Below are 26129 nucleotides of genomic sequence, written 5' to 3'. Positions count from 1 at the left end.
CCCCATCCTAGGGTTTTCAGCCATAATCAGCAGGACCTGCAGATCATCAGCATTTTCTAAAACTGGCCCATAGGGCGGTAGACTTTAGCTTTCACCGGATTACTTTACGACAATGAGGAACTTCACGAATAGACCTGTGACTGGAATTAACACTTCAAACGAACCACAGCCTGGCAGCTAGAGTACTACCAAGTAGACAACGACACTCTGTAGGTCCCAAAGACTGGTGCCCCTTTCGGTATTTCTTTATTCTTATAAAACTTGGGAGAAAACCTGTAGGTTTTTACAAGCTGTCCCGCTTTTACCGGGCTGAAAATGGCTTACTCTAGTCCAATTTCTGCAGCATAACCGCAGCAGTAGGCTTCACAGACAAAATCCCCATGCAAAAGGTGCATCCTCGGCGCATACGGGCACTTTCCCAAACCTGGCGAGAATCTGCAGCACGCTGAATTCTCTGTTTTTCGCCCTGAAAGTGCACCAGATCACCCGTATAGCGATCCCGTCGCTTCCCTGAAGCTCTTGGGGGTATTAGGGATCAAGTAGGGTCACCAGGCTGTAATTCATTGTTTTGGGCTCCATTTTGCGTGCCGGTCGCATCCCTAGCAAGCCCTCGTACTCCTGCACTTGTAGGGTTACTCGCCCTTTGAATCATAACAGCTAAAGTATGCGTATTTTATTTAGAATACACGACGTCCCCTATTGAAACGTATAATACATCTCATAACGTTTTCTATTCTAATGTTTTTTTGCTCAAAACGTATGTCTTTTCCTAGTTGATCGATTGTGTTGTAGAGCTTCATGGTGCTTGTTTATGTATGCTATGGTTAAATATTGAAGAGTCATTGAGGAGGTCCATGAACCGCTCCATTTGTCCTTATTAAAGTATCATATCTAAAAAAAGTGGACGTATTTTATTTTTGATTCTCAAAAATACATCTAGAACGCGTATTGTACACTGCATATAAAACGTCCCGTCCCGTAGTTGCTATGCTTTGAATCGGACGAGATTTCTCGCATGAAATCTCTCTGAGTTCACTTGTACCTGTCGGGGATTAGCAATTAGCTAATCCGGTACCTGGACGAGAGGTTGCCTCGGCATACACGCATGGACCCACACACAAGTGTACATACAGATGAAAAGCCCTCCAGCTGGGCATTACGATTTTGTATTCAAAGGGGAAGAGAGGTGCGCGAGAGTGGAATCATCGCACTACATAGAGCAAGGGAGAAGGCAAGCTTTCCATTAAAGCTGTGATCACTTGCACCCACTACTCACACACTCGGTTCACTTAATGAAGCAAAACAACCTCCTCTCTCATTTTGGGCCTAGACACCCTTTTACAGCTTGGATTTCAGTGTCAACTGGCCCGACCATCTCGTGGGGCCCTACCCTTCCCGATTGCGGATGAAACTTTCGGCCGTCGGCCATTTCACACTGGCCACACAATTTCTGGCCATTTGTGACTTCAAAAAGAGTGTCCCCAAAAATTTTAAGGAAAATCAAGGGAAAGAAACCAACAACTAAGGTTAGTGGTTGCCACACCCTCGTGACATACCCCCCTCGTGAAATCGCAAACGTCCTCGATTGCATGCCATATATACATGCCATCGATGATTTAATGTGATTAGCACCCTTTTATTATCACATGTATCTGCAGGAAAGGTCATGAAACATAGACACAAATGACTTAATGAGACCTTCATACTTTTGTCATTTCATCTACAATAGAAGTCAGCATAATACCTTTAACAATGAGCATTTATATAGTAGTGTCCACTTCTATTGCAGTGAATCCGTATGTACATATTGATGTACTAGCTCCATCATTACCCCTCCTTTGAGCACGTTGAGTTGGGGCATACGTAGGCTGTAACCCAAAGGCCTCAAGGTAAAGCTGCAATACATTTGGTGACTCCAAAAGTTCACACACTTCCATCGACTTTGCATCCATAGGTGGATAGTTCTTGAACTTCACCAAATACTGTCTTGCAACTTTTCCTTTAACTTTTCTTTCCTTATGTGCCAAAATCTGCTCAAGAACCAAGATCTCATCAAGTTCCTCAACTTCCGGTTGATCTTCATCTGACATATCTTATGGCACATCTCCCACGAAGGGTCTTAGAAGATTCACGTGAAACGCATTATGAATCTTCCAAGTATCAGGCAATTTCAGCTTATAAGCAACATCGTTGATACTTGAAAAGGCCCATAGTAACGCATGCTTAGCTTTGGAAACAACCTTTCCTTGCTCTTCATCTTCTTTAACCTTGCCTTTTCAAACCGTAAAAGTACCCAATCACCAGGTGAAAACAACAATTCCCGTTAGTGATGATCAACAACCCTTTTCTGCTTTGCCAGAGTTTTCTCCAAGGCAAGCTTGGTCTTCTTATACATTTCATCCATATTCTCAACATATCGATCTGCCTTTAAAATCTTGTCCTTTGTGTGCAAAATGGGAGGAACCTTTTTGCCACCCTCAACAATCTGAAAAGGTGCCTTGCCTGTTGACGATGCACCGTATTGTTGTACGCATACTCTAAGCATGGGTAGATACTGTTCCGACTTGCCCTTATTATTTGACACATAACATTTCAGTAGATCTAAGATAGTAGAATTAGCCTCTTCTGATTGCCCATCAGTTTGTGGATGAAATGAGGATGAAAACTTGAGCGTGGTGCCCATGTTTTTAACAAGCCTCTCCAAAACAGGCTCGTCGTACGAGGATCACGATCACTGACAATAGATTGTGGCATACCATGGTACTCGAACACATTGTACATAAAAACCCGTGCCATCTGGTCAGGTTTTATCTTCTTCTTGATAGGAATAAAATGGGCATGCTTGTTGAACCTGCAAATAAGTTCTATGCCGGACCACCCTTTGTCACTTGTATGAGTAGATTTTTATTAGTATGGAGAGCCTTTTTAGATCTCTCTCTCTCTCTCTCTCTCTCTCAAATCTCCCGTCACTTTCTACCTCAATGATCTCTCTTCTCCAGAGAGGTGCCTTGTTCACGTGTTTGGCATTGCAGGTGTTCTAGATCGGAGTCGAGGTGCCCACCGTATTACGAGCCAGTTCTTTGACAAGAGGCCCACCCACATATACTTCCTTTGCTTGTTCTCTCTGAGCACTCGCTCTGCACACTTTCTCCTGATGTTGCTTCTATCACTAATGCAGTCGCGTAGGCTTTTATGAAAAGGGTTAATGAATCGTTGAGTCACCCTTTTTGATTGCAGGTGTTTTTGCAATTCAACCAAGAAGAAATGCTACCTCCACCCTTCCACTCGCACTGGTGCTTGGTCCACCTCTCCGGGCCCCCCTTCTTGCATACTCTCTTATGATCATAGAGGCGAAAGCTCTGATACCATGTCAAAATAGACAATGCGAAAGCTTTGAGATAGAGAGAGAATGCAGGCAAGAGAGAGAGAGAGAGAGAGAGAGAGAGAGAGAGAGAGAGAGAGAGAGAGAGAGAGAGAGAGAGAGAGAGAGAGAGAGAGAGAGAGAGAGAGAGAGAGAGATTGAGATTTTCACCAAACCAATACATTGTTCAATGGATTAGATGATTATTACAATGGGGCTTGGGGGTCCTTATTGTCAGGACACGGGTCCTACGGGTAGGGCCCTACCCTAAGGGGGGTCACGGACCCCGGCCACGGGCCAGCTAACAATGTGGAAAGGGGATCCTAGGGCTAAGAGCCTATATGGGTGGTTTGGTGGTGGATCCAGTGCGCTAGCTCTTGGGGTTCTTACACTGGTATCAGAGCTCAGGGGGAGGGGAGAGCCATGGAGGAGGAAAAAGGTCTCTCTCTCTCGATCGAAGAAGAAGGCGATCCCTCTCTCTCTCTCTCTCTCTCTCTCTCTCTCTCTCGTTCGTGTATGCTGAGCATGGCTCTTGCCTGGAGGAAGGAGGAAGGAGATGGGCGCCATGCATGAAGCATGCAAGAGGAAGGCCGTGGAAGCGGTAGCCTGCACAAGCCGGGGAGAGGATGACGGAAATTTCCGTGGGCAGCGACCCTTGTCTGCAAAAGTGAGGAGCGTGGCCTACATGTTTTGAAGCGGGACTGAATCCAAATGGGATCGCCCCAGCATGTACATCACGTTTCGTTTCTGCGAGTAGGGCCGAAAAGCTCTGCATGGAGCGGTGTGAGCATTTCTTCTCCATCTGCGCTGTCTGTAGCAAACCGCCATAGCTTCTTTCTTTTGTTTCACGTTAAAGTACCCAAAAGTTGGACATCCCCAATTTCCTAAAAACCAAGAGCTTGTGTCCACGCTCGGCCTTCTTGACTTGAGCAATGATCGTGAGTGCAACATTGTGAAGGTTTTGCGGTACATGACGATATGCAAGAGATCTATCAGCTATGGTTCTCGGCACTCGAGCATGGCTTCAGACTCAGCAAGGGTGTCGTCAAGGGCGAGCTGTAACCGATCGGCAGGTGCTGAAAAGCTTCTCTGTAAGCTCGGCTGCGCTTTGAGGTCCATGGACACACTGACTGACAGGTCGAATCGCATGATCAACCAGGTATGCAGTAGCTTTTGTTTTGGTTTGATCACGTTTTCACACATGCTATGTGCATGGCTTGTGACAGTTCCGTATGCATTCAACTTTTGTTGATTGTTTTGTTTCCCACGAACCACTATTTGGTTGAGGGATCAACATCAAGCACGGCTTGAGTACACAATACTTCGACAACACACGTTCATCGGAGGTTGATTGTTGATACAAAGGCAACTCAGGCAGGGCCTGTGACCTATCCGATCACGGTATTCGGCAAGGCCGACCGGTAATTATCATTTCAAGTAATTGTTTACCATCAGCTACATTCCAGGAGCAAGGCTCCCTATAGCGACATTCCAATAAACCGACTTCTATCTTACATCGGCTGTTAATTTTTGATCTCTCCTCGTTGGGCACTCTTGAGGCGGAGGAAAGCAAGATTTTTGGGAGCACTGCTCTATGCATTGGATGCATACTCATTTCCAAGCCATTGCAGCTTGCTAGGAGCAGGCAATATGGGTACATGAAGCATTGTGGAACACACATTGATATTCACAGCTAGAAGCGGAATGCAATGTTGAACACCATATGACTTTTCACAATGCCAACTTGTCAAGCAAAGGTTGCTTTGATCAAGCAGTATTGGACAATAGCTGACATTGGATAGTTCAGCTGTAGCTGATATCTCTCTCACTGTCGAGCAATCTTATGATTCTCAATCAGTAGCACAATTTGGCAAGGCCAATTCCCTATGAAATTTTGACAAGGTCAATCTTTTTCTGCTCGAACATATGTATGTCACCAAGAGCATCTGTTAGGTATGAGCTTTCAGGTTACATTGTTGTATTATCCATTTGATGAACTTAAGTGAAGCAAGGCTTCTATTTATGCATCTTGCATTGAAGCTCCCCACGTTTGGCATATGCTATGAGCAAGCAAAATGTTTGCAGATTCTTTCATTCCGTATACGACGGATGTATATGATACAAGAGGGCGAATATACATATGCGACAACTCATCTCTCACACGGCAGATTTGGCTATGAGCCACCTTTATGCGAGCAACAACTACCAGGTTAGCTAAGTTTAAGTTTTTCTTGTTTTTTCTATGTTTACACTTTACTAGGCAATTACTGTCATTGTGCCAAGCAAAGTGCTTTGGCAGCTTCTCCCTTGTGCCAAGGTACTGCCCAATGACTTGGCATCAAAGGCAGTGGCACACAAGTTTGAAGAATTGGCAAAATAGGGAATATCAGCTCACAGAATCCCGACCAGTTTAGATTGTGCAAGGCAGTTACGGTTTTGGCTCTCACGTTTGAGGCCATCACTTTTTGCCAAGGGCTTCAAATTCTGTATGCACGGCATGCTAGCTAGGTGGATTCACTTCTACCGCCTCATTAAACACGTTTCCGCTATAACACCAGATACTTTGTCGAGGACAAGATAAGTTCTGGATTGTTTACCATGATTTTTGGGTTGTCACAACCACATATACGGTAAGTGGGTCACTTTGTGACTTGTTTGTGTTTTCCTGCTACCTCTCTATGAGAGAGTCATAACAGAAAACCATTGCATGCTTATAGGATAAGCTGCACGTTCGGCATAAGATGCACAAGAGCATGGCAATCAATTATACACGTCATAGTCGTTCAAGGAAAGTTCCTCAGCCCAGCATGCTCTTCTTTTCTCTCTTTCTTATTTCTCTAGAAGAATAATGAAAACTTTTAAGAATATTTTGCTACCTGTTTTGCTCGTGAGTCAGCCTGAGCCAAGGTGCTCTAACTCTCAGCTAGTAAGTGGCTAAGACGCCACTCCAATTCGTCTTTATCGGTTCCTCGATTGAATACTAATTTGTTATTGGCATAAGGGCTATGAGCCACACAGGCTAAGAGCCATTGTCAGACCTAGGGTAAGATCCCAATGCTTACATTTCTTGGGTGATTGTTCTTCAGCTTGAACAGATCTACTCAGTGAAGTCCCCATCGATGTTAATGGCCAAGCAAGAGTCTCGCCATTCCAGATCTTTTGGGTGTTCTGTACGCACAACATGTTTTGGGGCGACACTCGAATCGATTTTCTCACATCAACTGATCTCTACCATAGAGTATAGATGCAGCAAGCAGTTGCGACAGCATGGCTGTCTATAAGAGCTAGGCATCTCACTTGTGTGGATCTCTTGCTCTCTCGATAGCACTACGAGTGTCTAGGGAAACACAGTTTTGGGGTAAGACCCAGCGGGTGATTGCTAAATCACTCTATCGACAGGGAGGATCTCAGTTTGATCTATTTCCATTACACTTTCAAGGAAAGAAGTCCACAATCTACCACGTGGTAGTGGACAAATTCAACTTTTTTGGTTGATTCCAATCATTAGGTATACGGTTGACTATATTGATAACCGTTACCTGCTAGTTGAGCAGTTTCTACACAGGGTCTTACCAAGGGGTTTGACTACGTAGATTCTAACCAACGGGTTTGGATTGCGAAGGCAATACCCAGGGGTTCTAGTGCAATATTGTTTGGTCTTTTGAAGTCGTACAAATATGCTTGAATGTTTCAAATCCATGCCAAGGGCATGTCAAACCAAAGTATTTTGGGCCGTAGCCTCCAATATACATTATGATGTTACGAATCCACGTGTAGGGTTTAATTTGGCACATGTTGTCACATGGGATACAACATGGTCCAGGAACTCAAGGAGTTCGGTTTAGCCAGTGTGGAGCAATGAATGAGGGTCCCTCTCACTCTTGTCGCAGAGTGTTTGCAGTTACCTCCACACACAAGTACATCTCGTACTTGATGGATGTCACTTTTCTTGATATCCTTGTTTGAGACATATTCCACATGTGAAGAATATGAGTCTTTGGGACTGACACTGGCGCCAAATTTCTACCAATGTGTCGTGACGAAGTCCCTAGGTGCTGGTCGTATCCATTGGTTCGACCATTTTGAGCACACCGTATGTCGGGTACTAAGTACAAACTTGTTATGATTACAAGTGCTGTGAAACCACCTTAATGGAGGGTTGTTTCTACATATAGCTAAGTATGCTATGTTCATGAGAATGTCTCATGGTTGGTACCTAGGTGTGATTGTGTTGTCACATTCTTTTATGGTCCAACTTTTGTTGCAAAGTTTAATTCAGTGTGACAAGCACGTGAATCCAAAACAAAATTCACTGTTCATGTCCCAAATACTTTTCTGATGCATAAAGATGCATGGCTTCATAAGCCTATCGGTTGAAAATCATCATACCTGTAGCCGAGAACAACTATGTCTGCTTCATAGTGGAATTTTCTGTACGGGAGAAGCTTCTACTGTTATCTGCTCGCGTAGGAAGTATCCACATGAGTTCTTAAGCTCTCTTTGTGTTTGTGTGTGTAAACCTTTGCAGGGCATCCACAACTGGTAGTGCTTCCTCTTCATATGCCTTGCTTATGATTCCTCTGGCCATTTGGCGCTGCATGCGAGAGAGAGAGAGAGAGAGATAAAAAAACGCTGGCTGCTGTAGTTTTCTTCTAGGATTGGTTTTTTTAAAGTCTATTAAATTTGGCTGCGTTTAAATTGGCCCATTGCTTATTTTTAAAGGTTTTAAACCCTTTACCTAATTACAAGTATTAAGATCCAATTTTTAGGACAATCTGGAGCATTAATAACTAAGCCGATTTCATGACTCTCCCAACTTAGTCTGTCGGCTCCCGCCGGGTCATATTTCCACTCTGTCTAGCCGGCCACTTTCTTGGGCGGTCACTACGGAAATAATGAATTATAGCTTTTCTGAGCAAACTGAGGACACTATCTTATTCATGTGCTTGTTTTGAACTATTCTGCGTTGCATCCGGCTATTGTTCTACTTATCATACTACGCAGACACGAATAACTTTCCAGATGGCACATTGCACCGGAAAATTTACCCATTCATAATTGGTACCAATAAATTCATCCTGTGTGCAAAAAATTCATTTTCATTTATATGTAGCTGTAGCTAAGATATTACATCCCTCTGGCTTTTAAAAAATTGTCTTCAACTGTAGGGCTTCATGATACTCGTGCAAGCTGATGAAGGCTAGGGCCTTGGTTCTCCATGCGATCATTCGAGCAGAGCTGGCTGCATCTTCGATGTCGGTTGAGGCTCTTACGAGATCAGCGGCATTTATACAGAGATTATGGAAGCTCCCACAAGATCGTTATGCTCGGCTTTCCTTGAAGTCCTCCTGGCACTTCGACGGCATAAGAAGTTACATCATGTTGGTATGCATGGTTTGAGCTACATGGTTTCTCTACGGACAAGTACTCCCCCTTTCTGTATTCTCTAGATGCACATTCTCACTCTTTGACCCGGAGGGAGGTCACTAGACTTACACGACAGGATCTGTTTCAGTTGGATACCTAGAGGACATGGATATAGCCTATATAGGAGGCGGTCACGAAGATGACTACATATAGAGAGCATTTTCTCGAGCTCACAGAGAATGGGCTCTTATCTAGGCTTGCCTACATGGACAGTCACTTGTTCCATGGATTACGATGTGCTATTGGACAGATTCAAATATCATCACATTAATTGGAGATTGAGACTGGCCGATATCGAGGCATTTCAGCTGATACCAGGTTGTGCCAATTGTGTTAAAGAGAGCCAGAGACAAAGCTTCACTATATATGCCATTGTCAGCATACTGTGAGGTATGTGGCTGCTTTCACTACCTCTTTAGAGAGGGTTTTGGGCCTCGATCGAGAGTTATGAGATACCGCGATCAGAGATGCCTTGGTTTCTATCTATCGGAGATTCAACGATATCGAGCATGGTTATTGAGAGAGGCTCACATATGTGGAGACACACTGGAGACAGATCACAATATTCTTCCATCCAGAGATTCAACATAGATGAGACCAACTAGAGAGGAGGGATACAAGGCACATCATTAGCAGAGGTATACTTAGTGATTATTGATACCAACAGAGTTGGGGAGATCCAGGAGGCCCGAGATGAGATTCATCAGCGACCGATGAGGATCTGGTTTGATTTTGATCCACTTACCTCTGTTGATTTATAGCACCCATTTTATTAGCTCTGATCAGGATGGTCTAGTAGCAGAGCACTTTATACATGCTAGAAATATGCTAGTAGAGGTTCTTGCAGTGTTGTTCAATTGTGCCATGTGTGAGGGGTTACCTGAGACTTGGAGGTTGTCTACTATTATGTCTATCTTCAAAGCAGGCGATCCTACAGAGCCTGGAAATTACCACACTACTATGGGTGGGCACACATTGCCATGGTTGTATGCATCCATTCTTGAGCAGCAGTTGAGTAATTGGGCAGAGGGTGAGGGTGTATGAGCAAAGGGCCAGGCCGGTTTCAGGAGGGGTTTCTCCACTCTTGATCATATTCTGACACTCAGAGCCATCATTGAGGAGGGCAGGTCACATGGGAGACGGATTTATTGTAGCTTTCTGGATTTCCGCAAAGCATTTGACATGGTACCGAGAGCTCGATTGATGCACAGACTGCAGGAGATAGGGGTGCCCATAGGGTAAAAGCTCCATATTAAGGACACTGAAAATGCCGGGGCAAAATCTCAGGATATGCTGCGAAATTCTGAGGTTGGAAGGATGCAGCGTGTAGGTCAAGAGTTCGCCAAGCCAGGAAACAAATTTGAGTGTTTTTGCTCAGCACGCAATAAACGCGACATGCTTTTGTGTCTCGTAGTGTAAAAATTTCGGGTCCCTTTTTAGGACTCACCTTACCCCAACAAAATACCAAGTTGGCGTTGCCATTCGAACACGCTCCCTGGCTAACCGTTAGACGACGCGTCAACTGATGTACACCAAGAATACGCTCATGGGTGTACGCTTACTGGAGCGTGAATGTGATGCTTTATTGACAGCAGGACAGGCCATCTCCAGGGACCCGTCCTTTTTTTGGGACACTTACCCTAGTGTTGATTTGGGGGATTATGGCTCTATACAAATTAGTGATGGGACATGTACGCACTCTAGAGGGGATATCTTATTTAGTTCACTCCACCATTGGGGTGAAACAGGGTTGCCCATTGTCTCTTACTCTATTTGGTATGTATGTTGATGAGTTGTGTGATTACATTGATAGAGAGGGTGATAGAGGTGCCCAACTGGCAGGGACGTGGATCCCATTGCTGTTATATGCTGATGATATTGTGTTGATCTCTGACTCACCAGATGGTATGCAGTGACAATTGATGCATTACACAGTTTTGCAGAGGATAGTAGATTGTCTATAAACCTTGGTAAAACCAAGGTTATGGAGCAGAAGAGACAGAAGAAGTACCTACACTTGCAGTGCACCTTCTCAGCAAGACCGGCAGGGCTTCAATATAACATTTCATTAGTAGAAGGAGAAACGAGCCCTCTGCCCCCCCTCCCCCCCCCCCCTTCCCCTTCACCTTGCCCGTGTAACTCCCTCGCCATCGCTCTCACCTCCCCCCTCCTCCCTCGCGCTACGCATTTCCCTGCGTGCTGCCCTGCACACTGTTGTCCAGCCCTCCAGCTCGCTGCCTGCGTTGGTACAGCCAGCCTTCGTGCCCCGCTCGCCGTCGCTACACCTGCCTGCCCCGTGGCCTCGACCACGTCATTTATGAAATGAGTGCCATTGTCACTTAGAAGCTCGAAGGGGCACCCAAAGCGTGTAATAATGTTCTTTTACTCCCCCCTCGCCCCTTGTTTCCCTCTTTTTTCGCCTTCTACCTGCCTGTAGGCTGTTTTCCAGCTTGCCGGCATTCGCCTCGACACCACCGACCCTATCCTTTCAGCAGCAGACACAGAATGGCGGCCTTTGCTCCACCTCAGAGGGACTCCACAGCAACCCCCTTGCCCGACACCGCGGAGCCGACCCTTCAACTTGCTCTTTCGCCAGAAGAGCAAGCGAGCTTGATGGCCGAAGTGGAGCGCTTGCAAGCCACTTCGGTTATCTGTAAAATCATTGGCACTCGGCCCAGTCGGGGCGAAGTTCGGGATTTAGAGGTCCGTCTTCTTTCCGATGTGGGCAAGATCACAGATGTCCAGATCCTCGGGAGAGGGTACTACCAAGTCGAGTTCGAGTCTGCAGATATGGCGACCAAGGTGACAGTGATGAGCCCGCTCGGCATCAGAGCAGCTCGAGCTTACTCCCGACGTTGGCATCATGGTTTTGACCCTACTATAGATGTGCTCGAGAAGGAGGCAGACTTGCCGATTTTGGTTTGCTTCCCAGGCCTGAGGCGAGAGTACCATCCCCTCCTACCCAGGATTGGTTCCATGTTCGGGACAATTTTGGAGTCTCCACGCACGACAGCTTCAGTTGTGGCCAAGGCCGCAAGTCTACCTACTGTGCGGGTTCTCGTTCGTGACACACTGGTACTGCTGCCTAGGGTGAGTGGGGGATGGATCAGATAGAGTGTGGAGTATTCCGGTCTCCCGAACTAGTGTATCATTTGCAGACAGATGGGCCATATGGCAAAGGCCTGTCCTCACAGGAGACCTCGACCAACAACGCAGACACAGCCGCCCAAGGCTGAGCATGCCAAGCAGCTAGGTACACAGGATACATAGGATGGTACTTCGACATGGACCAGTGACCAGCCAGCTTTGATGGTTGGCAGTAGGTGCCTGGCCGCCGCCGTCAGGGGAGAGCTCACCCCGCTGCTCCTCTTGATGGCAGACCTGTTGCAGCTCAACAGCACTGGGTTCCGACTGGGAACCGTTTCGACCCCCTTCAGCAGGACTTGCCTGAGGAGGCCCCGTCCACTTCTGTTCCTCCACCACTGCCGCCTCCTCCCTCAATCGCTGCCCCCCCCCCCCCCCCCCCCCCCTCTTCGCCCGTCGCCCCTCCCCTCTGCTCGATGGGGCCCACAGCCTCGTCTTCGGACCCCTCCGTCACTCCTCCTCAGACACAGGGTACTGGCCACGCTTCTGCCGCGAGGCGTTCTCTTGGTAGTGCTTTCGCTACAAGCCGTATGGCTCGTGAGGGCAGCCCCACCTGAGGCCGCCTCTTTTGGTGCTCAATTCTCTCTTTGCAGCGATCCCCAGAGGTCTGACCAGCTTCGACATTCGCAGACGTTGGGATTTCTTCGATTACAGCTTCACTCGGTTTCTGGGTGATTCCTCTTCCGACTTGGAGGAGGCCAGCTTTCGAGTCCACGTCCTCTTTCTTGCAGCTAGAGGCAGTGAGGCCCTGGACTCAGTGGTGGGTTTCTCCTTTCCGGTGTGTGGTAGGGATACCGCAGAGTGGACCCAGCACACAGTCTTGGAGTGGCTCCAGACCTAGGCTATTGAGTTCTCGCATCACAGAGGGGACTTTAGCAGTGACAGATCTGGTGCAGACACTTTGGCCTCTTGCCAAGTTCAGCGTGACACCTCCAGATGCAGTGGGTTGCAGGCACATTGTGGTGCACTTGTTTGCTGACACTCAGTGCTCTCCGTGTAATGTTTTTGTGCATAAGGATTCTTGGACAGAGGATGTAGCCCTTCGGGCTGCACGCTCAGCTTGAGCTTGGGCGGGACAGTCACTTCTTGCGCGCTTGTCTAGAGGTTGTTCGGATGCGGATTACTCCCCATCCAAACCGGCCTCAAAGATAGCGAGGTTGGCTACTGTTGCAGCATCTGTTTTCTCTCACTGACTCCATGAGGATCATTTCATGGAATGTGCAAGGATTAGGAGGGCCTCAGTTTCAGTGACAGAAGGGTCGGTTGCGTTAGGAGCTGCAGAGATGCCTTGTGGGTGGTGAGATTGACATTCTTATGCTGCAGGAGCATCATCTTTGTGAGAGCCGCATTCGGCATTGTGGTCCGATTTTGCGTGGTCGCTATGAGACTTTTTGGTCAGTTGCTTTTGGACGTGGAGGCATCCAGGGTGGGGTATGTATGACTATTGCGGAGTCTCTACAGCAGGCCATTGTGGGCAGAGAGATTATTGTGCCAGGCAGGGCTGAGTGGATCACTATGCAGGTTCAGAGTTGCCTTGTGGGCTTCCTGAACATATATGCGCCCAATGTGGCGAGTGCACGAGCAGAGTTTTGGTCACAGATTGTTGAGTCTCTACTGCAAGCAGCTGCAAGCAGAGCAGTTGTGCATTGGGGGTGACTTCAACATGTTGGAGGACCCTTCTGACAGGATTGGTGGTAGCCATGCTACTGTGCAGGGAGTTGAGCTGGCAGCTTGGGAGAGGTTTTGTATGACTGAGAGTTTCGGATGTGTGGCAGCACTCTAGCTTTGTGAGGCCCCCAGACAACCTGGCCTTCTCTCGTTCGGACTGCAGAGTGGGAGTGAATTTATCGCGGATAGATCGCTTCTACACTAGTGACTTTTTCTGTGACTTGGGTGGGACAATTGGTATCCTGGAAGGGACTTCCTTCTCGGACCATGCACCAGTGATCCTCACAGTGATAGATAGGCAGAGGCGGGGGAGCACGATGCTAGCATCCCTGAGAGGGTCTTGCTGGACTCTGCACTAAGAGAGCGAGTGGAGGCTCTTTGGATAGAGAGCTTGGACATGCAGGATTCTCTTGCTGACAGAGTGGCCTCAAGACTAGCTCAGCTTAGTCGTTTCTTTCTCCAGAAGTCCTTGACTCGCCTGACTGCGGCGAGAGAGGAGGAGCAGCGTCTCAGACGGGGCGTTGCTTCCTTGTAGAGGATGCAGGAGCAACATCCAGACATTCCTTGGTTGGAGGAGCAGTTACAGCAGGCTCGCCAGGAGCTTGTTAGCACAGAGGAGCGGCGCCATGAGTTTGCTTTTCACCGACAGGCATCTCAATGGACGCAGGTGGGTGACAGAGTGACTCGTGCTTTCTTCGAGGCTGTGGGACCTCGGCATACACATGCCAAGGTCAGTCAGTTGAGGAGGCCCGACGGGTCAGTTGCTTCTGAGCCAGAGGACATGCGTGTAGTTGCTACTGACTTTTACTGTGAGTTACTATCTGCAGAGCCTTAGTCAGAGCGTCAAGGTGCATGCAGGGAGCAGGTGTGGGCACAGATGCCTTGCCTTGTGACTGAGGAGATGCGTCAGAGACTTGAGCTTCCACTTCAGCTTGAGGAGTTGCACACGGCTCTTAGTGCACTCCCCCGTGGTAGCTGTCCAGGAAGGATGGCTTGACTCCCAGTTTTTTGTTGGAGTACTGGGACTTGCTTGGCCTTGATCTCTGTAGTGCTTTCCAGTACATCTTGCACACATGAGAGATGCCTGACAGCATGAGTGAGGGTCTGATCTGCCTCATTCCCAAGGAGGGTGGCTCCTTGGATGAGATTCGACATTGGCGCCCCATCACCATCCTCAACTCAGCCTACAAAATTCTTGCCAAGGCTCTGAATTTGAGGATCCAACCACTTCTAGAGAGCCTTATACATGGGACCCAGACTGGTTTTGTCAAGGAGCGTAGTATCCTTTGACATCTTTACTTTTTCGGAGGCTTCTGCCTTAGCGAGTCTCCGTGGTGAGGATCTTGTGATTCTTCTTCTCGATTTTGAGAAGGCCTATTACAGAGTTGAGTAGGACTTTCTGGAGGGCACTCTACATAGGATGGGCTTCTCAGATGCTTGGATCAGAGGGGTGTCAACTTTGTACAGACGAGCACAAAGTCAGGTGCTTTTGTCAGGAGGTAGAGGCTCGGATGGGCTTCTCAGATGATTGGATCAAAGGGGTGTCAGCTTTGTACAGACGAGCACACAGTCAAGTACTTTTGTCAGGAGGTAGAGGCGATTGTTTCATGCTCACACGTTCGGTCAGACATGGTTGCCCTCTTGCCCCCTTCTTCTTTCTGTTCTATGTTGAGGCGATGAGCAAGTTTTTGGTGTCGTAGCAGGTTGGTTTGCGGGGCTTAGCACTTCCTATTCGGGGAGATGAGCTACTGGATGTTGAGTTTGCTGACGTCTCAGCCTTGTACTTGGATGGCCAGGAGGCCAACCTTCACAGGTGTGAGCAGGCTCCTGAGACCTTCTGTTGTGCATCTGGCGCACTGATCAACTGAAGAAAGACAGTGGCTTTCTCGGTTGGTAGTTCTCCTATGCCCGATTGGATGCCAGGTGAGGTTTTCAGGTGGATTCCCCCAGGGACTGCAGTTCGGTACTTGGGGCTGTCAGGTTGGTCTGGACTTGTCTCCCGAGCAGCAGATTGCTCCCCTCCTCCTGTCTATCAGGAGGAAGTTTTTACACTGGAGCTCAGCACGACTTTCTTTGGTTGGCAGAGTAGTAGTGGCCAACCAGGTGTTGTTGGCGACTATGTGGTACGTCACTTCTTGCTGGATCTTCTTGAGTTCTTGTATCAGCCAGGTAGAGAGGCTGATCAGGAACTTCCTTTGGTCAGGACGGGACACTCAGATAGCCCGAGCCAAAGTGGCTTGGCAGGTCATCACTCTTCCTTGTTCACAAGGAGGGCTTGGGATCATTGACCAAGCACAGCAGAGCAGAGCCCTTCTTGGGAAGTTCATAGTCAGAGGACTTCTTCTAGGTGAGGAGCCCTGGAAGGAGTTCTTGCTACAGCGGCTTCGTGCTAGGGTGCCTCAGGCTGGAGGCCCCTGGCGACCTTCGACCAGATGGATCTTCACAGAGATGCGCAGAGTTGGTTTGAGCAGGAGACTGGAGGACCGCTTCGCTGTGAGTTTGCTTCGATCTTGGGAGCATTTGCGGCGAGGCCTGGAGCAGCGATAGCCTACTTGCATGGAGGAGCGCCTACGACAGTCCCTTGTTTGGAACCCCATGGTTAGCAGTCAGAGAGGCCACTTGGTTGGTAGTCGGCCTCATGTTTCCTGGGGTCCCATGGTAGCGGGTCCAACACGCTCTTTAGGTGATTGGTTAGAGTTTTCAGGCTTGTCAGAGGAGTTGCAGGGTTTCCAACTACAGGGCATGAGAGGGGTGCAGAGCATGTGCTAGGACATCTCAGAGGCAGTTCCAGCTAAGTGGCTCACACCTCTCGAGCCAGTAGCACCCAAGTGGATGGGAGCCTTGACACGACTGGAAGTTCTCATCTCAGTCCGGGCCTGCTCAGAGACTGTTCCCTCTCTTTTTTTCGAGTTACAGAGTGAGGGATGCTTACAACGAGTTGCAGTAGAGGCCCCGCAGGTGGCAGAGTGCTTTCAGAGGATCTGAGCGGTGGGCATGTGTGGGAGGACTTGTGTCATCGATCCTGACCCAACAGCTCTTGAGACTGGACACTCGAGACTGTGGGCTTGGGAGTGCTGTCCACTGGCACGAGTACAGTGGGATCCTGGAGAGTGGCTTTAGTGGGATCTTGGAGAGTGGCTTTGGAGGGACCCTTTCTCTTTTGCAGACCACCCAAGTGTCCCTTTCTTTCAGTACACTGTTCGACTGGGATGTCACATACTGGCAGCACAGAGAGAGGCTCGCCCCGCTGCAGCGCCTCATTGGCAGGAGGAGGGTCTCATAGCTGAGTTCTTGGCAGCCTTTTGGGAGAGGTTGTGGGACTCCAGACAGCCGAGGCGAGTCACCTTGTTTCAGTGGGTGGTCGCACACAGAGCTACAGCAGTTGGGAGTTGGCTAGTGCATAGTGGTCTCTCGACCGCATGTGCAACTTGTGACCATCTTGTGGAGAGTCAGCGTCACTGTCTTTGGCACAGCAGGTGTGGCTTCGTGTTCTTCGGCTGATGCCTGCTCTTTCCACAGCTCGACAATACACTTGGGGAGCAGTTGCTTGGTCCACCCTCACGGGCCCGACACTTCAATTTGAGCTATCTTCCACCAGCAGGATGATAGTGATGCAGGGGGGGCGACCTACACTCCAGCGTGCCATAGAGCTTACTCCACAGGAGTGGTGCAGTGAGAGAGGGGAGTGTTGGGAGCTCATCAGTGGCCCGGCACGCTGGTTCATCTGGCGGGCCCGTTGCTTCCGCATCTTTGAGGCTTGCCCTGTGCCACTAGCAGAGACTGTTCGAGATCTTTGGCTAGAGCTGATTCACACTCTCAGAGGACAGCTCGAGAGACTACAGGGCGGCTCCGACCGCATGCGGGAGCACAGAGAGGCTTTCCTTCGACTCTGGCTCCTGGGCCTTTTTACACCATGGTCGAGGGTGTACTCAGATGGCACTACCGACCACCTGTGTGGCTTTTCCCTCCTCCCATCTCTTGATTTAGCCTCTTTGTACATTTGATGTTTTTTCATTGGGAGAGTCTCCCCATCATGCTTGTTTTATCCCTCTCTCGCAGAGGTGGTAGTAGCCCTATGGGCAGTTTCATTAACTAATAGAAGGATCTTTTTCTCGGAAAAAAAAAACCAAGGTTATGGTGTTTAACACCACACCACAGTGGATCAGGAGATCAACACCGTCTTTCACATACGGTCAGGAGATTGTAGAGTATACAGATGCATACACCTACCTTGGGGTTGTCTTCACTGGGCCAAGGTTTTCTTTGGGGAGGGTAGCAGAGACTAGATTGACTAGAGCTTTTGCGGCCTTGGGAGGCTTGGAGAGGATGTGTTCGCAGGTTCAGTTCCAGGAACCTCGGACAAAGTTATGGCTCTTTGATACTTTAGGAGCCTGAGCTATGTCGTATGGGTGGCAGATATGGGGACCTTCTATAGGCCAGGATGGTTGGAGAAGAATGGAGAAGCCCTTGGTATCTATGATCTCTCGACTGATCAAATCCAAGGGCCATGCTATCATTCGAGCAGAGCTTGCTGCCCCTCCTATGTAGATTGAGGCTTACCAGATCAGTCTCCTTTGTGCACAGCTTGTGGGATACTACTAGAGAGAGAGATGCTAGACTGGCCCTTGAGTCTTCCAGACAGCTAGCTCTTGAGGGAGACACTTTATGCTGGTATGCTTTGATGACATCATGGTTTCAGAGCATGGCTTCACCATGGACAGGCTACCCCCTATCCAGTACTCTCCTCAGTCACCCTCGATGTCTCTTACACGGGTGGAGATTACTAGACTCATTTGTCAGGACCTGATCGAGCTGGATACCTGGAGGACATGGATAGAGTCGCCACAGGAGTTGGACACGAAGATGGCATTTTATAGAGAGCATCTTCTTCTCCACCTCACAGGAGATGGGTTTTGTGATTCGGCCCAGCTACATGGACACACATATGTCTCATGGTTTGCGGTGTGCCATTGGTCAGATACGCACATCCTCACATCAGCTGGAGATTGAGACTGGTAAATTCAAAGGGATACCAACAGACAGCAGGATATGCCGCTTATGCCAGCTAGTGTCAGAGATAGAGCTACATTACATTTGTCATTGCACAGTGTACTATGAGTTACGGGGCCGTTTCCATTGCTTATTCAGACAGGGTTTCAGTCCTTTCTCTAGGGTCATGAGTTATGAGGATCCGAGATGTCTTGGGCTATATCTACTCGAGTTACACAGATATAGAGACACTTTACTGGGGAGAGATAGAGGGAGACAGTCCTAGAGACATATTACAGATTTCTTTTCACTAGATATGGGACAGCCAGAGGAGCAGCCATCACTGCAGAGCTCGGCCCACACTCATTCGACCACTGCCGGCACTCTCATCGACCGCACTGGAGCTGGAGATCCAGATGACCACGATTGAGGAGAGGGGCTACACAGCATCGACGGAGACTAAAGCCGAGGATTCGAGCCATACTCTCTCGACATCCAGAGTGCAGATGAGGATGGATTCTAGTAGTAGTATCTTTGTTCTAGTTCTTTTGTACCCAGACATGGTATTAGATTCACCATTTTGTAACAAATTGGTCTCATAAGTCATTTTGGTCTTTTAAAGACGTCAATATAGCATTTCATTTCATTTCTCTCTCTCTCAAGAAGACGGGCATCTTTCTCGGAGATGACCTCACTCTCTCGCAAATCGCTCATGTGCAGTAAGTAATGCCGGATATTAGAGCAGCAAGAGAAAAAGGTAAGATTGCTTTTTATCGAGATGGAAGATTGGTGATATTGGAGCGATGCCCCACATGACGGTGCGAGACCTATGGGACCACACTCAGAGTTGCTACTTGAAATTGTAATGGATCTCTGCGCCTTGATGTGGGTGCTTTTGCGGATAGTTTCACTGGGAGGGACATCATCTTCTACTTTTGAGACACATTAGGCCCCTGGGCAGTCTATGCCTCATGTCAGTGGATACAGATGGGGGACAGCTTGCAAATAGGAAACTCGATCAAAGCTTAGAGGATGGGGCTTGGGGGGAATGGCAGTTTTATTCAGGGAGGAGTTGCAGCCATTGATACATATAGCCCGCAGGGATGAGCAGGCTAGGTACATGTGGGTGAGATTGAGGGCAGAGACAGGCAAATATCTCTACATTGCTATTTGCTACTTTCTTCCGAGTACGTCAGTGTATGCACCACCTAGGGGACAGCCCCCCTTTTCTGTTTTGGATGATGACATATGGGAGTTCTAGGGATGGTGACATCATCATCATTGCTAGGATTGCCCATCACCAGACATTATTTTATGATACTTTAGATGAGATGTTGAGGGAACTGGATGTTGCAGAGATGGGCCTATTTAGATTATCACAGGATGTGGATCATACCGAGTATGGACGGCACTTGATAGACATGGGGACTGCACATGGATTGGCCATTTTGAATGGCTACAGAGATTTCCAGCTGCGGGAAGTTTTACATGTTTTCCACATAGACATGGAGCAAGCATAGTGGACTATGTCATGGCACAGCCGAGCTTTATCTCTAGTATCCAGGACCTTACAGTTGGACCCATACATGTTTGTGTGGCAGTAGATCATGCCCTTGTGCCGATGACCATCTCTTTCCAGTTTAGTGTAGCACACATGCCACGGGTAGCATACTCGCTACACCTTTACATGGGAGATAGACTTTGCCTACATAGATGGGATCTACAGACGCCTGTGCATTGAGGAACCGGGTGACCTCTAGAGGAGCTTACTACTATATGACACAGACATTGCATGATGCAGCAGCAGAGGCATACCTACACACCCAGCATGAGCAGAGACGATGTTCTGGGAGCATGCCCCAGAATAGCTGGTATGATGAGGAGTGCCGCAAGATGAGAGCTAGACTTCAGAGGGAGGTGCTTTTGGTGGATATCACTCACAGACAGTCACGGATTGACTTTCAACGCCTAGTGCGGCAGAAGAAGAGGGCATTTTTGGCTCGACTAGAGCAGGATCTCTCTCTCTCTCTCTCTCTCTCTCTCTCTCTCTCTCTCTCTCCCTCCCCAATGCACTCACATGGTAGCGGCTCTGCAGATCCAGACTATGCCCACTTCTGCCGCGACAGCTTTTCGCAGATCGACCTATTTCTCCTGGTGTTTTTTCCTGGAAAGGGGTTGCCATGGCTGCAGGAGGCTTCCTGTCATGGAAGGTCTCAATTTCTCATGGCTTCGTTTTTCACCAGCATGGCAGCATTTGTATTGGCTGATTTCTTCTTGCCCAAGCGATCGTGTTTGCAAGCAGGAGACCCCTTTTACCCTAGCATTTTTGCACTGGAACACCTGATCTGCCAGATCTGGAGTTCTTGGTTGCATGTTTTGGGTCACGGGGGGGGGGGGGGGGGGGTGTAAACTTGTATATCTAGACTTGTGATGGTAAAAGTGGTCTAAGAGATGGGTCCTTTGTTTTAAGACTCACTAATTTTTTATGTGTTTTGCAGACAGACAAAGCTTCGATGCTTGATGAGATTATCGAATATGTGAAGTTCTTGCAGCTGCAAGTTAAGGTTAGCAATTCAATTCAGGAGCGGTTCGTTATGCTTGAGGTCCTTCGACTCCTGATGATAAATGCTAATGCTTTTAATATGGGATATCAGGTTCTGAGTATGAGCAGGCTGGGTGGAGCAGCTGCTGTGGCACCGCTTGTTGCAGACCTACCAGCCGAGGTAATCAATAATTTAATCAGAAGGGCATTCAAAGTATGGTTCAGTGGTGAGATGTGTTATCTTAGTTTTGATCTTGTTGCAGGGAAAGAGTAGTCTGGCTGCTGCAGTACTCGGCCAAAATGTTGGATTTCCCCAGGAAACGATGGCAACTGCTGAGCAGGAGGTTGCGAGCTTAATGGAAGAGGATATGGGTTCAGCTATGCAGTTCCTACAAAGCAAGGGTCTTTGTCTTATGCCAATCTCCTTAGCTACGGCTATCTCTACTACTAGCGGAAGGCCACCCTCAGGGGGCCAAGCGGAGCAAGGACTCTCCAGTACTGAACAGCTGCAAATGGGCCCATATTCATCATTTCTTACTCGCGGAACTGGAAACCCAAGTGCCAATTTTATGATGCCCTCTTCTACAGGTGGTATTTAGAAAATTGCTATTAGTGTGTACCCATCAAAATGCTTGTAGTGTGGAGTTGGGTGTTATACTATCTGGAATAGATATCAAAGCAACTGTGGTATGATACACATCATATACACCCCTAAGATTTACCTGTTTGTTTTTGAAAAGCATTGGGGGTAGGGGTGCCCCCATGGTTACCTCTCACTACCGCGGAGGAATTGAAGTCGTCAAGGACAGTGAGTAGTTTCTTGCATATCAGCTTCATTCCTAAGTTGCCACTCCTTATACATCTGGATACTTATGTAGTGTCAATTGTCCAGCTTTGCTCTAGCTTTTCTTGTGAAAATGTTAATTGACAAGGTTCTTCTTGGTTGACTTCTGGTCTCTCTTGGAATATTTTTTTTGCGCTCTTTAAGTTTTCCTTAAACAACACTGGCAACTGTTTTAGTATGGGTTGTCATCTTGCATGAAATTCCCGTGGTTCCTTTTAGAGCTCTGAGTCTATTGTTAGGTTAAATCGGCGAAGATGCAACTGTGTAACAAGTCAATAACTTATTCAAATATACGTATTGAGGATCATTGGTGTAAGGTCTTCCAATTTCTAGCTGATGTGGGAGTGCTTGGATATGTAGCCTATAGGCTGTTACGGATGTTTGTTGTCACTGCCTTGCGGCAGAAAGGGAGGGTGTACGCCGAGGATTTTCAGCCCGTGTACAGCGGAGCCCTTCTTCGCTATTCTCAAAGTGATTACTTGCCAAATTTTTTTTCTTCTCTCTCTCTCTCTCTCTCTCTCTCTCTCTCTCTCCCCTGGGCTGAAAGGCAGTTCCTGCATCTGTCTCCAGATGCCTTGTTTTGAATGTTTGGCTTTTGTAGTTATGCAAGTAACAAGGGAAACTTGATGGGTTTTCATAGCTAAGTTGATCACTCGGACTCTTGTTGTTGGTGTAACGTTTCTTGCTCTTCATTGAAAGACTTGTTTGTGAAGCAAAAGCGAGAGGTGAGTAGATCCAGAGACGTGCTCCGAAATGCATTGGTGGCACTTGGGAGCCCGTCCCCTTTAGTGTTGGCTCTTCTCCTAAATGCAAAAGCAGCTGCTCCACCTCTCCCGTGTGGTTGGTGTAATCCAAGGTCTTCAGCTCAAGACGTCATCTTGGAGGTCGGTTCCATGGCGTTTGAACTTTATTTTCTTGAGCCTAGAAACTAGTGTGGGTGGATTGGTTATCCGAGTTTGTCTGTGTTACACACACACACACACACACATATTTTTGTAAATCTTGTTCATAGAATTTACAAATGGGAAACCTCCAAGCGAGGGAACCCCACAAAAAATAAGAGACAAAAAGTGGAGCACGATGAGGCTGCGAAGGCTAGAAACAGTCAAAAGTAAATCCTGTAGGCATCAAAAGTGATGTCCCTAGCATCAAGGGCAAAACGCAATGCTTGACCAAGCGACAATTTGAAATAGGGAAAGGAGTCAACATCAGTGCTTTGAAACATCAATGAGTTCCTATGGTGCTAGCTGGCCCACATAACCCAAAATCTGACCAAAGTAAAGAACACCGTGAATTGAGATTGCGGAGATTGGAGGGCCTTAAAAAGCCAAAACTATCTGTGAAAATGTGAAGGAAAACGTAGCCGAAGAGTAGTCGCCACTTGTCGAATGAAGGCTCTGGAGCTATGACAACCCCACAATAGGTGTGGCACAATCTCCTCAGCTTCAAGGCATCTGAAGCAACGAGAAGGCGCAATATGCCATGCATGTAACACACTGCCAACAAGTAGGGCTCCCACTAAGTAGCGCCACAAGGAGATACGTTCCTTCAAAGGTAGATGACTTTGCCAAATGTTGGACAATGTTCATTGCCACAAGGATGGCTTGGAGAGTGACCACATTTGATTACCATGTTGGACAATCCACACATCAGATTGCAGTGGGGCATAGACATTGCCAATTGAAGCGCAATCCAATTAGGTAGTAGCAATGTTCCAATCAGAGAAGCGGGAGTCCACATCCAAAGGAGGAATGGGCGAGTGATCAGTAAGCATCCTTTGAATTTCCTGCCAAAAAGGAGAATAGTGGAGACCTAACCTAAAGTGGGACATCGCATCAGCGAACGAAAGAATATGACCTGTGTCATCCACCACCTGATGCACTTGGCAGATCCCTTTGGGGAAAGAAAATACGCTTAAAAAAGGAAAGAAAATACGCTTGGTGAGGAGATCATTGAACCAAAGTCGAAGAGAAGGCTCTGCTCCAATGCAAACTCTCCAAACGAAGGGAGCTACGAGGATTGTCTACCATGCCGCCATGCCAAATGCGAAGTGATAATCTTCCAATCAACAATGAGAGAAGAAGTAAAGGGACATCAAGAATTTGTCCTTCCAGCTTCCCAAAAACGTCCCAATATGTCGGATGCCAATGACCAAAGGATGGCGTGACAATATGCGTACACAAATGCGAGACCATGAGAGTCTAGGGTTGCTGCTGCTCCACCAAGACTGGCAATAGCGTAGCTTGTCGAGATATCACAAGACGTCGCAAGTCCAAAATATTCAGCCCTCCAAGCCGCTTGGAAGAACAGATCTTGTCCATAGATAAAGGCCGAAGAGGTAGATGAGGTCCGTCATAAATGCTCTAAAATACTAGACATAAGGGACGGTAAGCGCAATTGAGACCAGGATAGCAAAGGCAAGTAAAACTGCACAGAAGCCACGAGAATGCACTGGACAATCTGGAGATGCACATGTAGTGGCTATGTGGATAGTTTTCAATAATTCAACTTAGAATGCAGACGTTGGAGAGAGACACACACACACACACACACACACACACACACACACACACACATGTCACTTTCATCTATGGCTTACTGTTCTGAGAATGGATACTTGCTAATATTGAACACTATATGGATGGTAGGTATAAGTTAAAAAGGTTTTAAGTAGGACATGGATAATAACCGATAGGCTCGTTGACACCTGTAATTCAAAGCTAACGAATCTGTTGTCTTGTTTATATGGATGCAGGTGAGGACTCTATCTTTACTTAGGATCTTTTTGGCTTAGCTGTTGTCCATCATTGTCGAACCTGGCCTCTTTCACTTCAGAATAAGTTATTTTTGACTATTTTATATACAAAACACTAGAATGATACCTCTTTCTCACTATGATATACAAAAATGAATCAAAGACTGAGTTGTTTTTGCGCTAATCATTGTCTTTTTTCTGAAGCCAATTGTCTTTTGAAATGTTATGTTCTTTTGTGTATAAGTGTAGGTCTAAAAATAGCAAAACACACACACACACACACACATAGAAATATCGCTATTAGCTTTAATTAACTAAATCCATGCCGTCACAAAAAACACTATCTTTAACAGCTTTTAATTTCCATGTACTTGGTTCATGCTATAAGTACTAAAGTGAACACACTCACATTCACAATAGCTTTGATTTGAATCAGGCTTCTATACACATCTATAACTTCAACAGTGGGTTCCTTGTGCCTTGAGAAGATTTTGTCTAAATAAACACTATATTCTAAACCCTCCTGACCAAACGAAATATTTGATATACACCCAAACCCCCCAGGGTGACTTGTGTATTTCCCTCTGGCATAGGACTCCACACTGGGTGGCTTATCATTTTTTGTTGTAGCCTACCCCCTTAAGGCTTGGAGCATAACCATCTGGTTACGGCCACCCCTCACAGGATGGAGCCCTTCATAGGGTGCTTGGCTATTTGTCCACTTATGGAGATCCTCGTGGGACGCCTAACTTAATAATCACTCCCTCTTGATTATGTAAACTGCATTTAAGAGCATATAACCCCTTAGATGTACGCGCGCATACTGTGAATGCCCCGTCTGCTCCCCTCTCTTCCCCACTACTACTCTCTGTCCCACCTGTGGCTCCCTACTTGGATTCGTCTTTTCCGCCTCTCTCCTACCTTAGCCTCTTTAGGGTTTACCATGACGCCAATCATGCGTCTTGAAAATTGGACTTGTTGAGTGTGTAAATCGTGGGGGTAATTCTCCATATTGGGCCATATTGGGCACCTCCACCTACTATGTTCTGCTATAAAATGAGGTGAGGGTTGCTTTGGCCCCTCACTTAACCTTGTTTGTGTATCGTGTGTGTATGTGAAAGAGAGAATTGAGGGATTTACCGCTTGCTTACTGTGGAGTGATTGAGTTAGTTGAGCCTGGAAATATTTCTCAGGTTCGAGCCTTGCTTGACTGGCTCTGTTTTTCTAATTTACATGGTTATTCTCTATTGTTTGCACTCTGCACTCGTCGAAAAATGTTTTTTTATTTGTCATCCTACTAAAGAACTCTGTGGTGAGCCGGACCAAGATGGGAATTATCTAGCAAGTTATCTTTTGAACATAAAATGGTTTTCTACATCGTACTTGATATTCTAGTAAG

General features: G+C 47.3%; 1 protein-coding gene across 1 annotated transcript in view; it reads left to right on the top strand.

Moving 5' to 3' along the window:
• Positions 1–22078, top strand: part of LOC147452213 (transcription factor LRL3-like) — a 57952-nt gene extending 35874 nt beyond the window's left edge. The window contains exons 5-7 of the mRNA XM_086517994.1: positions 21088–21153; positions 21244–21312; positions 21395–22078. Of these exons, the coding sequence (XP_086374120.1) occupies positions 21088–21153; positions 21244–21312; positions 21395–21730 (471 nt within the window). The 3' untranslated portion in view covers positions 21731–22078. The remainder of the gene's footprint in view (positions 1–21087; positions 21154–21243; positions 21313–21394) is intronic.
• The last annotated feature ends 4051 nt before the right edge of the window (positions 22079–26129 follow it).

The sequence above is a fragment of the Adiantum capillus-veneris genome, chromosome 8 (assembly GCF_014529385.1).
Source record: "Adiantum capillus-veneris isolate H3 chromosome 8, ASM1452938v2, whole genome shotgun sequence".
NCBI lineage: Eukaryota > Viridiplantae > Streptophyta > Polypodiopsida > Polypodiales > Pteridaceae > Adiantum > Adiantum capillus-veneris.
This window is presented reverse-complemented; position numbering and strand designations above follow the sequence as displayed.